Here is a 15,165-nt window from a genome sequence, read left to right on the forward strand (position 1 = left end):
AAAGTAGCTAAAGTAAAAGTACTTTTAGCTTATAGATTAGCTAGCTCCACTATTATGTCTGGGGTAGGCAATGAAAGGACAGAGCAAAACTTTCAGCATGTAACAGGAAGGCTAAACAGAGCAAATCTAAAAAGCATTGTTGTACAAAGTGTAACTTTAACTTCTTTCTAATATGGAAAATATTCACAGCACTTTCAGCATTTCAGAATCAATGTCAGATTCTAACGTCATAGGGAATATGCTCATAGACTCAACCTTTAAAAATGTTAGCTACACTAACGATAAAAATGTCCAGCATGAAGTCATTTTGGCTTTTACTAATAAGATTTTTTTTCAATATCTACTCGTTTTCACAAACAGAGCAAAACATTACAACTGCTTCTATTACAAAGTAAAGATTACTGCCCATTATTGAAGGTGAGGAAGCAGTAATTAAGAAAGTAGCCATTAAAAAGATAGAAGAATTGGCTATATATAGTAAATGCAGGTCAAAATTAACACAGGTATATCTAATATAAGTAAAAAGATGATAAATGTTCGACCATAGGGAGAGGGTAGAAAGTTTATGTGCAATAATCTCCCACAAAAATCCTATCTTTTTATTTTATGGCCGTAAAGCCAATAGTAACCTGAAGCCACTTTCACACTTAGAACCTCACACCGAAATTTACCAGCTCAATACCTAGCACTATACGTTAATCAGTAGTAGTGACGTGTTGCCTAGCAACAGTCCTGCTTCATGCTACATGTTGTTAACCTCTACAACAACAGCATCACTAACAAACTGGCTTGCAATATTTTATCAAGTATCTTTAAGAAACAAGAAGGCTAATTTTAAACATAGCTGAAAAGTGATCCAAAAAAAAAAAAAAAATAAAGCAAATAAAGAAACTCCTCTCTGTCTATGTGGAGATTAGAAATAGTTCACCAGGATAACCGCTGCTCTTCAGGACTGATAAATATACTGAGCAAAATATTTATTCATCAATATACCTAAAAGTCTACAGAGGAAGTACTGTTGGGTAAATGACCACCACAGGAGGAGTGGGAGAGGTCAATCTAGCCAACCTCATGTCAGTCAATCTTCAGGAGTTTTCATAACTCTACTAACAGTAAGAACCACCTACCACAAAGTGATCGCTTGTTATTGCTAATCAGCTGTTTGAAAGATGTAATTTCAAGCAGAAAATCTTCTTTAGAGGTTGGTTTGATCAATTAAAGCTATATCCCTTTCACCTGCAGGTGATATTGGGTACATCCATTCCACCATTACTGGGTTAAGTCTGGACAGAGCTGACCCGGTAATTTACTGGGAATACTTGGAATGTGTGAAAGGTGCCGATTCCTGTTAGCCCCAGGAATGTGTGACGTTGTTATCAATTAGCACAAGACTTTCAACAAATAGGCTGTCAGAGCAGAGTAAAACAGCATCAAAGTTACTGTACCTGCAAAGTCATTCAAGGATCACTCCTAATCAAGTCTGGCAGATTAAAAAATATCTTTTATATCACATATGTCAAAGAAAATGACCATTCACACTACATTTAATCTACTGTTTGAGCAGAAAGTGACGCAGCTGGGAACAAACTGTGGACTTGATTCCCTGTGAGCTGGGTGGAAACAGCATCAGACTACTCACTGTGTTGCATGTTGTTGTCCCAACATTAAGGTTTTTGAAGAGTTGAGGGGACCCTCCATACTGACCAGCTATCTGCTTCCTGACCTCTGCTGCCACAGTCCTGGAAAGAAGAAGAGGGTTAAGATGATTGACAACAAAAACATGCATTTATGATTACTAAACTCAAAGCTCTATGATTGACTTTAATAATTAATAACCAATTACAGCTCAGGGTGGTGCTGGCTATTATTCATGAATATGGGTTTTGTTACAATCCAATACAATACAACTGGTTTATCAACAAATAAAGGTGGGATCAGGTTTTGGTAATATTTAGTGATAATACTTATGAAGGATCTTCATAACCAAAAAACCCAAAATAAAAATGAGCACCATGTATTCCCCCAAAAAATCCAACTAAGGTGTTTTTCTTTATATTTCAAACTGCATTTAGAGTTTATGCAGTATTAACGCCACAAAGGACTGTTCTGAATGGGACAGTTTTATTGCCATTATAATGGAAATGTCAATGTAACCACACTTTCCATCGGTCTAGAAGAAAGCTACGTATTAACCACACCATGATACTTATCTGTGCTTTAGGCTTTTAAAGTGCCCTTTTTAAAAACAGTTTCTAGCAGCCTGTGTTGACACTAATCCAAAAGGGAAATGGAGAGACACAGACTGAGAAATAAATGCTGCAAAGGACCCAAATTTAGGAATCCAAGCTAAGACAGCTCCACAGAAGGGACGCCTACTCTCTCTCTACACCTTGCTCCAGCTAATGACCTTTGGAAGCAACACAAAGACTGAACAGAGAACAGGAAACCATCTATGTTTTATCTTTTTTTTTTGGCTTTCAAACTCTGTCATAAAGCAGTGGTGGCTCAAAAAATCCTGACAGTCTAGGAAATCTCCCTGTTAAGGTAAGTAGTCTAAATTCCCCCGATCTAAACAAAGAACCGGCTGTTTCATGCTAACTATGCCAACTGCACTTATTGCTAAGATAACAAATGAAAGACGGTTTACATAAGCAGGAATATGCGCTGAAGGCTAAAAGCAGAAACTTCCTAAACACATCATGCTTTGTACAACTCTAACATGTATCGAAATGATTGTTTAGAATAATTTTGTTCCTAAGATTTAAAACTGTAAAAACGAGTTGTGTGTGCTTGATTTATTTTGACATAGTTTAGGGCAAAATACATTTATTGAGATAAAATAATGTAACATGAACTGACTGTGTTATCTTATACCAATAGATTTTCTACACTTTTTGGTTTAAGTATTACCTTAGCAAAGTTACAAGCCTGTGGCTGTTATATTACAGGCCACCAGAGCAAATTAAGGATTATATCATAGCTCTATTTCTTTGAGGTTTTCTCTTCTGTCTGATTTTTCAGCATGATGCTCCCAACATAATTGTAACCTGCATAAAATAAGAACCCGTATTTTATTTTGGCGGGTCAAATTGATAGCACCCTTTAAGTTCCGGGTCACAGGTGACTCAGATCTGAATAGCTGTTGCTGCTGTCGCTGTGGCTAGCTGCTCGTCTCGGCGTCTTCTAAACTAATAGAAGAATACGGCTGGATCAAGGCTTACTAAGACGGCCGAAGGATTTAACTGAGTGTTTTCTGTCGACCGCTCGACGGTGAGTCGTTTAATTTACGTATTTTGTTTTTCTTTAGAAATAGAAATGCGGTGGCGACACGCCCACTAAATTTGTGCATTTAAAGATTGAAAAGTATATTTATTGATTTAAGGGTCATTTTCTTTTGTTAATTTTGTGGCCGAATGGATTATATGTTGTTAAAATATTAAATAGGCCTTTTGATTTTTGTAGATTCATCCTTTTAGGACGGTTTCAGTTACTTTTTATTAAATTTTGCTAACAGCCTACAGAACTCTGGGCTTAGACATATTTTTTTTTTTTGTGAGGAATAAGAGGAAAAAAACAATTTTTTTGAAATGATATGGAAGTCTGACTGCGTCAATTAAACTTAGATGGAATTTAAAAAGTGCACTTTACTTTGATCTGTACCGGTAACTTTACTTTGATCTGTACCGGTAACTTTACTTTGATCTGTACCGGTAACTTTACTTTGATTTGTACTAGTAACTTTAATCTGATCGCGATCTTTAATTTAAATTCATGAGAACCACTTATTGAAATGAAGTTATTTATTTATGTTGTAATTGTTGAATGTTTATTTATTTTGAATAACATTTTAACAATGTTTAAATATGATAGCTAATTTTTATTTTTATTTATGACCTTGTTTAGGTCAGGTTTTTTTTCACCCCCTGTGTCACGTCAAGATGGCGAGCTACCGGATCACCGCAGCTTCGCGGTAGGATTTACATGAACCAAGTTACTTTCTCATTCTGAACTTATTTGCTTTGGGTTATGGACAAGAAAAACCCTACAACAATCAGACATTGATTGATGAACCGTTGAATCACTCTAGATTCATGAATGGACTAAAAAGGAAACTCTTGGGTGACATAAGGATTTATTGTTTTGTTGATGAGTTTGTTTGTTTTTGTTTCTTGTCGTATTTTTGGTTATATCATAAAAGAAGTCACTGTTGTTATAAATATTATTAATATTGCATACCTTTATATATATATATTTGAAAAAGACTCAAACTTGAATATAATAATTGAAACATACTTCGGTCTAATGGTATTTTGTTCACACCCACGGGCTCCATAGGCGAACCTATCTGAGTGCCTATTATAACTGGCTGCAGTCAGGCGCCTAGCCTTAAATAAGCGTTACACGTGGCGAGCTAGCCAGGAGCTTGTGTGTGTGAACATTTTTTTTTTTTGGGCTATTTCTCATTTTGAACATTTATTTCAGTTGTAGGAATAGGAAATTCTAAGTAAAATATTCAACTTTTTCAAAAGGTAAAATAAAGAATACTTAATTAAAAAAAAAAACATGATGGATATTGTTGAGCAATCTGGTATAAATGTATCACAGTCTGTGATGATTACTGGTGCTACCGATACCAAGGTTGATGAGGAAATACTTAATTGCTTAAGTAGATACGGTAAACTTAACCGCACTTTATATGTAACTGATTCCTCAAGCACGTTTTTTAAAAACCTGATCGTTGAGTTTGCAGATTTAGCTGCTTTTTCCGCACTACAACCGCTTCTACCTTATACTTACACCTCTCAAACAAATACTGACCGAGTGTTTCGTGTCACCGCTTTGGCATTCGAGTATGCAGCCACTGGTCTCCTGCGTGACAGGCAGGGATACTCACCACTATATGAAGAGCGCCTGATGAAAGTTCTCAACAAACTTAAGGATTTTGGGTTGAAGCTGTCAGTTGAGAAGTGTGTGTTTTTCCAAACATCTGTGAAGTATCTGGGGCATGTTGTGTCCCAGAATGGTGTTGAGACAGATCCAGATAAGATCAAAACACTTACCTCCTGGCCAGTGCCCAAAAACCTAAAAGAGCTGAGGTCTTTTCTCGGTTTCTCTGGATATTACCGCCGTTTCGTCCAAGGATATTCAGCCATAGTTAAGCCATTGCATGACCTGACTGCTGGTTATCCGCCATCTCAGAAGAAACTGAAGCCAACGGTAAGGCCAGAGAATTACCTGAACCCCAAGGCACCATTTGGAGGACGATGGACTCCAGTGTGTGAAAAGGCTTTTGAAACCATAATCGAAAGATTAGTCTCTGCCCCTGTATTGGCATTTGCTGATCCACAAAAACCCTACATACTCCACACCGATGCCAGTTCTACCGGTCTTGGTGCGGTGTTGTATCAGGAGCAGGGCGAAAAGAACAGAGTTGTGGCATATGCCAGCAGAGGTCTCTCGCGGAGTGAATCCAAGTATCCAGCTCACAAATTGGAATTTCTCGCTCTGAAATTGGCAGTGACAGAGAAATTCAATGATTATCTTTATGGTGCTCAGTTCACAGTTGTCACAGACAGCAATCCACTGACTTACCTGTTATCCTCAGCAAAACTTGATGCTACCGGTTACAGATGGCTTTCAGCTTTGTCAACATTCACATTCAAGATCATCTACAGAGCCGGAAAGCAGAACATGGATGCTGATGGATTGTCTCGACGACCTCATGGTGAGCTGTCTGATGATCCTACCTCCCGGAAGGAACATGAACGAGTCCTGAAGTTCGTTCAGCATCACCTCAACGAACCAGATTATGTTTCCATTGATCAGCACACCATCGAAGCAGTTTGTGCCCGTCACCTGGTGTATAGCCCAGGTGCACATCTTGACCACGCTCTGCTGTTGTCTATGACCACTCATGTCAACAGCCTACCTGACAGCTTTACTGACGATGAACAGTTCAGCTCCCCTTCACTTCCTCGATTCTCAGCAGATGACATTGCAGCTAAGCAGCGTGACGACCCTGTTATCCGCCATGTCATAGCTCAGCTGGAACGAGGAGAATCACCATCACCATCGGTGAAGGAAGAACTTCCTGAACTGCCCCTTCTACTCCGAGAAGTAAATAAAATGGAGCTCCAAAACAACCTTCTCGTTAGGAGGAGACAAGTGGGAAGTGAAACAAAGTACCAACTAGTATTACCTGAGGGGTATCGAGCTGTTGTGCTGCACCAACTGCATAACCAAATGGGTCATATGGGAATTGACAGAACTATAGACTTAGTCCGTTCCCGTTTCTACTGGCCTAGGATGTTTATTGATGTTGTCAATAAAATCAGAACCTGTGAAAGATGTGTGAGACGCAAATCATTACCAGAACGAGCTGCACCTTTGGTCAACATCAAAACCACTCACCCCTTGGAGTTGATGTGTATGGATTTCCTCTCTGTAGAACCGGATCGCAGAATCAAAGACATCCTTGTTATAACAGACCACTTTACAAAGTATGCCATTGCTGTGCCTACTCCAAACCAAAAAGCTAAGACCGTTGCTAAGTGTTTGTGGGATAATTTCCTTATGCATTATGGCATTCCGGAAAAGCTGCACAGTGATCAGGGCCCAGATTTTGAATCAAGAACCATCCGAGAACTCTGTAAAATGGCCAACATTCACAAAATAAGGACCACACCATATCATCCAAGAGGAAATCCTGTGGAACGTTTTAACAGAACGCTTCTGGACATGCTGGGAACATTATCTGAAAAAGAAAAAACTCATTGGACGGATTTTGTAAAACCACTAGTGCATGCTTACAACTGCACAAAAAACGATGTCACAGGATACTCACCATACGAGCTGATGTTCGGACGCCAACCCCGCCTACCGGTGGATTTAGCTTTTGGACTGCCATTAAATGAGGATGGATTTTGTTCCCACACACAGTATGTGCAAAAGTTAAAGTCCCACCTGGAGGAAAGTTACAAACTGGCCAGTAAGAACTCAGCTAAAGTGATGCAGCGTAACAAAACCCGATTTGACCAGAAAGTTACTGCATCAGAACTAAATGTTGGAGACAGAGTCCTAGTAAGGAACGTGCGACTAAGGGGGAAGCACAAACTCGCAGATAAGTGGGAGTCGTCTGTGTATATTGTTGTGAAGAAAGCCGGCAATCTTCCTGTGTACACAGTCAGACCGGAAGGCCAGAACAAGCCACTAAGAACCCTGCATCGAGACCTTTTATTGCCATGTGGATACTTACCTTTTCCTGAGGAAGAAATGCCTACCAGAGCTAAAAGGAAATCTCCTGTGTTTTCTCCAGTATCTCCTGATGATGAAGAGGGTCCATCAGAGGAAGAACTAGTCGATCCACCTTTGCACATTCCATCATCTTTTGAACCTGTCAGATTTACGCTTGATATTGACCTGCCTCCTGTCGAGCAGTCTGTCCCAGGAACTGAACAGCTTGTTCCCATCACACAATCTCCAGTGCCTGTAACTGAAGAGGACAGTGATGCTGAGGATGATGAACCCAAACCTGTGGAAGGGGAACTTATGACTGTTAAAGAGGAACAACTAGCAGTAGAGAGTGAGGAACCTGAAATTGACTCTGAACAACTCAATCCTGCTGAAGTCTCCAGAGCTGAAGGAAGACTCTCTCCAGATCCTGATACTCCAGAGTCTGACAATGCAGAACATGACACACAAGAAACTGATATATTTGACATTCCCAGCCATACTGAAGAACCTCACTCACCAGTGGATTCAGTATCTCTGGACAGTGAAGACCAACCTCTGAGACGTTCTAGCCGCACAAGAAATCCACCTGATCGATTACAGTACACTAAACCTGGCAAACCATTACGGAAAAGCATTCAGGCTTTGCTTCACGGTTTGAGCTCTGCTTTCTCCTTCGCCCTTCAAGAAGATGAAGAAGAACAGTTCATTGCTCCGTACTCCAGTCAGCCTCCCATTTGCTGCCAGCCTGGTGCATGTACGAGGACGTACATGGGATCAGGAGGGGAGGGTGTAACCTGCATAAAATAAGAACCCGTATTTTATTTTGGCGGGTCAAATTGATAGCACCCTTTAAGTTCCGGGTCACAGGTGACTCAGATCTGAATAGCTGTTGCTGCTGTCGCTGTGGCTAGCTGCTCGTCTCGGCGTCTTCTAAACTAATAGAAGAATACGGCTGGATCAAGGCTTACTAAGACGGCCGAAGGATTTAACTGAGTGTTTTCTGTCGACCGCTCGACGGTGAGTCGTTTAATTTACGTATTTTGTTTTTCTTTAGAAATAGAAATGCGGTGGCGACACGCCCACTAAATTTGTGCATTTAAAGATTGAAAAGTATATTTATTGATTTAAGGGTCATTTTCTTTTGTTAATTTTGTGGCCGAATGGATTATATGTTGTTAAAATATTAAATAGGCCTTTTGATTTTTGTAGATTCATCCTTTTAGGACGGTTTCAGTTACTTTTTATTAAATTTTGCTAACAGCCTACAGAACTCTGGGCTTAGACATATTTTTTTTTTTTGTGAGGAATAAGAGGAAAAAAACAATTTTTTTGAAATGATATGGAAGTCAATTAAGTTTAATTGACTGCGTCAATTAAACTTAGATGGAATTTAAAAAGTGCACTTTACTTTGATCTGTACCGGTAACTTTACTTTGATCTGTACCGGTAACTTTACTTTGATCTGTACCGGTAACTTTACTTTGATTTGTACTAGTAACTTTAATCTGATCGCGATCTTTAATTTAAATTCATGAGAACCACTTATTGAAATGAAGTTATTTATTTATGTTGTAATTGTTGAATGTTTATTTATTTTGAATAACATTTTAACAATGTTTAAATATGATAGCTAATTTGTATTTTTATTTATGACCTTGTTTAGGTCAGGTTTTTTTTCACCCCCTGTGTCACGTCAAGATGGCGAGCTACCGGATCACCGCAGCTTCGCGGTAGGATTTACATGAACCAAGTTACTTTCTCATTCTGAACTTATTTGCTTTGGGTTATGGACAAGAAAAACCCTACAACAATCAGACATTGATTGATGAACCGTTGAATCACTCTAGATTCATGAATGGACTAAAAAGGAAACTCTTGGGTGACATAAGGATTTATTGTTTTGTTGATGAGTTTGTTTGTTTTTGTTTCTTGTCGTATTTTTGGTTATATCATAAAAGAAGTCACTGTTGTTATAAATATTATTAATATTGCATACCTTTATATATATATATTTGAAAAAGACTCAAACTTGAATATAATAATTGAAACATACTTCGGTCTAATGGTATTTTGTTCACACCCACGGGCTCCATAGGCGAACCTATCTGAGTGCCTATTATAACTGGCTGCAGTCAGGCGCCTAGCCTTAAATAAGCGTTACATAATCATATAGTAAACAGCTAGGTAATTCACAAAGAGTTTGTGCTGTTCAACAGCTGCTGCTGCTTCAAACTGGTCCTTTTAAATAAAGATAACCATCAAACACACCCAGAGATTTTTACAATAAACAAGATAACATCACAAGCTTCCCAAAATGTCAAAAACGAATTATAAATACAGGCAAGGGATAACAATATTCTTAACACAAGAATAACCTGGATTTGTCCATTGATCTGTTTCATACATAAGGCCCAGCAGTTTCTATTCTAACGGAAATATCCCAGTACAAAATAAAGTGTTCTTTAAACCTTTTCCTCCAATTAGTGAAAACTTGGGACTCAAAATCCAGATTTAACACAGAAGATCACAGAAAATGAGCGCCATGTTGCAACATGGCGGTCTAGCAGGACTTTGATGATGTTCTGTAGCTGAGATCCGGTGGCCTATGCAGTAAAGTGCTGTCAGAGCTAAAGAAAAGCAGAACGGACAAACACATTCCGTAGTCCTCCCCTTTTGGCCCTGCTCACTGCACACAGGGGACCAAGTTTATTCGGTAAACACTGCGTTTGTGGCCTCAGACTTTACCAACACCTAGAAATAGAGTATGAACTCACTGTAAATGAGGGTCACAAAACAAGATATTCAACAGCTTTCAACTTCAACGAAGTGCATAGTTTGCTTCTTAGCAACACGTTATCAAACTTTTATAAAAGCATCAACATGACTTTGGCAGACGATCTGTTTTTCCTCCAGAGATAAACAAGTCCGCCTCTTTAAACTGTCTCCACTTATCTTAAACCGTTAAAAAGGTAAACAAAGGTTTTTATACCAGCTTTAATCAATAAATTCAGACACATTTGTTCAATCTGATGCATAATATCCAATGACTAGTTTTTATTGTTGTTGTTTTTATTTCTATTATAAAGCTGGATATGTTTGGTATAGAAAATATGATTCCAATCTTAAACCTGTTTACATTCAGACAAGTTTTGTCTTGCTTTATCTGGAAAATGACATGCAATGACAAAGGACAAGAAACTAAAGGGGGAAAAACAGGTATAAACTCAGTTGGTAGACATTACATCAGAGGGTTTTAGTTACATGAAAAAAGAAACACCTGCATACTGATCTACAATGGATCTACACTGAAAAGTGTTCATACTCCCTAATGCAATTTACTATGCTAGAACCACAAATCTCAATATATTTTGGGGAATTTATGTAAAAGATCAACATAGAGTAGAATATAAATGTGAGGTTGAAGGAAATATAATTGGCTTCTAAAGTTGTTTTATACAATTTAAAAAGATGTAAAAATGTAACATATTTTTGTTTCAGCCTCCTTTTTCTCCAATACCCCTAAATACCAGTATTACCCACCCAAGAAGATAATATCAGACAAAAAATAAAAAATAAAGACAATTCAGGCATCCTATACAGCACACAGACTATCCACTCTCTTGCCCAACACATCCCGTTACACTCATATAACACAGCGATCGGGATCAGCTCTGGCACCGCTACAAATCCAGCTTACTTCATGCACCTATAACACAAATAAACATTTTTTCCATATTGTAGGATTGACTATTTAACCTTGGAGGTAGCCTGGTAATATCCTGCAGGATCAGGCTGGAGGTGAGCGGCTGATTCTGCTGTTCTGTAACCTAAACTGTTACAGAAAGGTTTTTGATTATAACATTTTATAGCTTAAATAAAACATGCCACACAGGCAGCAGTCTATAAATAGAAACATGTATGGAAATCCAAACGTACCACGTATTAAATGCATTAAAACCTGACATTTCTCAACCTGAATACAAATCCAACAAAAACAACTACCTCCAGGGGTCATATATTCAGTCAAGGGTTATTACTGTGTAATTAAATCTGACCATATCTACTAATGTTCCACGAAAGCCTAAGAGCTGGGTGAACATCCTTTAACAAGGTGAACCTGGAAGACCAAGGCATACAAAAGCCAGTTCCAGTCTAAAATTAAAGAGCAGAAAGCAATCCCAAACTTCTTTTCAAGGGACCTTAATCAAAACCAAACAAAAGGCTCATGGTAACAGGAAGAGCAGCAGAGATCCACAGGTTGTGTAGAAATATTGTTGATTTAACTACGGGACATGAGATGCAGAAATGTCCTTGCATGGCAGAGTAGCATAAAGCAAACCCTAAGAAGTCTTCTTTAAAATGTACAAGAAGCTATGTAGCTGACAAAGGAAACATGTAAAACAAGGTGCAAATCTGATTGTTTGAGCTTTTTACCAAAGGTTATGGCTGGAGGAAAACTAATACTGCACTTTTGTCAACCCCACGATTTCCACCGTGTCGTATGGTGGTGGAAGAATTATGCTGTGGGGATCTCAGCAAGGACAAGGAAGCTGGTAAAATGGGAAGATGGTTAAACCAAAATGCAGGGGGAAACAGGAGAAATATATGTTAGAGGCTTCTTATAAAGACTTAAAAATATTGATCATATTGATGAACTTTATTGATCTTACAGTGGAGAAATTTATTCCAAAGAAGTCCCCCTTGTACAATACCAGCCTACTGCTATACAGGCTTAAACACATAGTCAGAGCTACAGTGACACGGTTGTAACAAAGCCCACCCATATGTTAAGATGACTCAGTCCCAGCTGTAAATCAGCTAAAGTTGTGTCAAGAGTTTCAGGTTGCTTTTCACAGGCACATTGATCCAACCTGTCAAAGCCTGAGGGATTTGCAAAAAAATATAAAGATGTTAGCAAGTCAGTGACAATAAAAAAATTTTGAGGGTTAGATGTCGTGATGATTTATGTCTCTGTTTATCCAAAAAATGTTCATTTTCTGTGTTTTGTAACCTTTCCCAACAGATATGGTAAAAAACCTTTGTAATATATAGTTAAGGTTCAACAAATAAAATTAATATGTAAAAATTATTATAATTAAATTATTTTTTGAATTACTCAGCATGTATTATTAAAATATAATTAGATGTATTATGTCTATAACTAAAATAAAATTTTGACCACTGGATATATCATAAAAAAAAAGTCATTTTAACCAACAATGTTGTGGTAATAGTTTTTTTTTATTAATCTGTTATTAGCAAATTAATAACAATTACTGACAGATTTACCTTACCTATAATGCTAATATATAATTAATATACTAACACAAAATACAACTGATCGTATTTGATTGTTTTTAAATACTAAGAATGATCACAAACGGAGATCCAGCTCAATTTTCAGACAAGATGAAATGGTGGCATTTGACAGCTTGCACAAAGCCCTTTGTTAAGGAGATTACATTGATCTGTCTGAGGAGCGAAGAGCAGATTATCCCAATGCTCGGCTGCTCTTCAGAAAGCCATTTATGTCAAATCAAAGTCACACGTTTGAGATCTACAGCTCTACAAAGTTCAGCCTCATCTCTGAGTGTCAGCATTACAGTAGCTTCCCATCGTTAGCTACTGTACACCACAGAGCTAACTACCCACAACTAACGGTTCATTTTAGTTCAAAGCTTTTTGAGGTTACGACAGCGATAGCATACAATTTTCTATGCAAGAATATATCCGTACATGCGTATTTTATTAGCATTCACTATAATATTAAAAGTTGTAGCTAGCGGCGTTGCCGTGTGTCTGTCTGTCTGGGTGGGTCTGAGCATCTTCTGCCGCTGCAGCTAACGAGCGGTTAGCTCGGAGGAGCCAGGCTCGCTGGGCCTCCTTTAGCAGGGTTTCCCCGCAGCGGTGGTCTGAGGGAGACCCATATGGAAGCGGAAAAACGAGGGCGTTCATTTAAAGAGCTGAAATTAGACTGTATGGTATTTTTTACCTGCTGATTTTTTGGGCGAATGCGCGGCGTTCAGCCATGGCAGTGGCCGCTGTTGTGCTTTCACAGAATTCCCAGGCAGGCACTCTGTTCTTCACTCAAAAACCCACGGCCAACAGGGACAACGGGAGAATGGGATCACTCCCGTAAAAACTGGAGCACTGCGCACAGGAACACACCCAAGAATGAGCTTTCGCGTTTTTCTCGTTGGTTGTGGTTTTCTTTTAGCTGTAGTCAGAATTTTAGCTACATAACACGTTACTAACATATTTTTTTTCTGGAGAAAATGCAGTTAAAAAGCGAATAAAACATTTTATTTTATTATTATTATTATTATTTTTTCAATTTTTGTATCTGGAACAGTGACTGACCTGATAATAAATTATAATAGCAACAAATACAATTTAACTTATTATTGTGATAAGAAAAATAATAAAAAAACGATTATAATGAGAAAAAGGAATTGAGAAGTTTTTTTAAAAAGCTAATATTTACAAGAAATAAACTAAATCTTTAGTGAAAGCGCAGAACGATTTCTATAGTAAAAACTGTAAATATACATAAAATGTATAATGGTGTAGGTGAGTTTACAAAAATTTATTAAGGAAACATTTTACTAAATGAGAGATAAAACAGTCTGATACTTCCAATAATAAATTAAACCAGCATACTCCTAATAAATAAATAAATCAAGAGGTGCTGTTCCGCTATCCAGGCATCCTGTCCTTGCATAGAAAATCATTGAATAAAGTCAATGCAGCAGGTGTAACCTTATTTTTAATTTGTTCAGAAATAGTTAATTGACCTAGGTATATACATGTCTGTGCTGCCACACCCAAGCTGCAAAGTCAACTCAGGATGTTTGCATATTCAAATATAATGTGTAAAAAGACACAAGTTGCATGTCCACAAAGCCAAGACATTTTTTAAATTAGTGCCTCTCTCATTTATTTTTTTAAATGGAAATGCTATACATCCAGAAAAGAGTTCTGGGCCATTTGGTTTAATTGAGATTTTTTTGGGGCTTCTGATGGAACAGACTAAATGGTTCAGAATAAAACCTTATATCTGAACATCTAGTTATTTTGAATTTGAGCACAATGCAGACATTCATGTTTTCCTTTAAATTAAGTTTATGTTTTATTAAATAGGCACTTTTATATATTTCTGGGTGACTTAAACTATTTGGTTCATGAAAGTTATGAAAAGTGGTTTTATAAATTATTTATGGTGTTTATGATTTGTTGTTTTGGTCACTAATCGATAAAGCCACATTAATTGTGTGTCTCTCCTTTATATGAGGTTTGGCAAAGGATTAACTTGGCCTCCTCTACATTTTAAAGTTTTCAATAATAAAAAAGAGCCGATTGATTGAAGTAGAGCATGGTGTATGGTTGTTGGTGCCTATTTTTAGCCACTTGAGGATCTAGTGGTATTATTTCATCCATAAAGTGCTAGCCTTTTATGGTCAGTGAACTTCTTCTCGTGGGTTGTGAATTATTTCAAATACAAAAAATGACTAAAAGTTTGTTTTTGTACTTTTCTCTCTCCAGTACTCATATTTGCACCAGTGGAGATTGCATTTAAATCAAATCACTCAAGTAAACTGATGGTAATATATATTAATACTCTCCACAACATCATTTAAAACTTTGTGATGTTTTATTTTTATTTAAAAATGTGGGACTAGTAGCATCGTGGCATATATTAATATTTGTGCACATAATGTAATTTATCCTCTTGTCAGTGAGCTATAGGCATGTGGTCGTACAGTAGGTATATATATATATATATATATATATATATATATATATATATATATATATATATATATATTTATTATTTTTTATAAGACTCAACTATCATGATTGAATATCTACATATTTACAAAAATTTGGGTACTAAATTGGTTACATTTTAACTGAAAAATACCCCCAATCCAC

At 37.4% G+C, this 15,165-nt stretch overlaps 1 protein-coding gene across 23 annotated transcripts in view; it reads right to left on the reverse strand.

Annotated features, from left to right (window-relative positions):
- The window catches only part of dock7 (dedicator of cytokinesis 7), a 78,638-nt gene extending 65,274 nt beyond the window's left edge, over positions 1–13,364 (reverse strand). For all 23 annotated transcript variants that reach the window (XM_038278360.1, XM_038278359.1, XM_038278358.1 and 20 more), the window contains exons 1-2: positions 13,226–13,364; positions 1,640–1,739 (exon numbers count right to left, since the gene is read on the reverse strand). In XM_038278360.1, the coding sequence (XP_038134288.1) occupies positions 1,640–1,739; positions 13,226–13,263 (138 nt within the window). In that variant the 5' untranslated portion in view covers positions 13,264–13,364. The remainder of the gene's footprint in view (positions 1–1,639; positions 1,740–13,225) is intronic.
- Between the last annotated feature and the right edge of the window lie 1,801 nt (positions 13,365–15,165).

Source organism: Cyprinodon tularosa, unplaced genomic scaffold, assembly GCF_016077235.1.
Source record: "Cyprinodon tularosa strain WSP-4 unplaced genomic scaffold, ASM1607723v1 ctg140, whole genome shotgun sequence".
NCBI classification, from domain to species: Eukaryota; Metazoa; Chordata; class Actinopteri; order Cyprinodontiformes; family Cyprinodontidae; genus Cyprinodon; species Cyprinodon tularosa.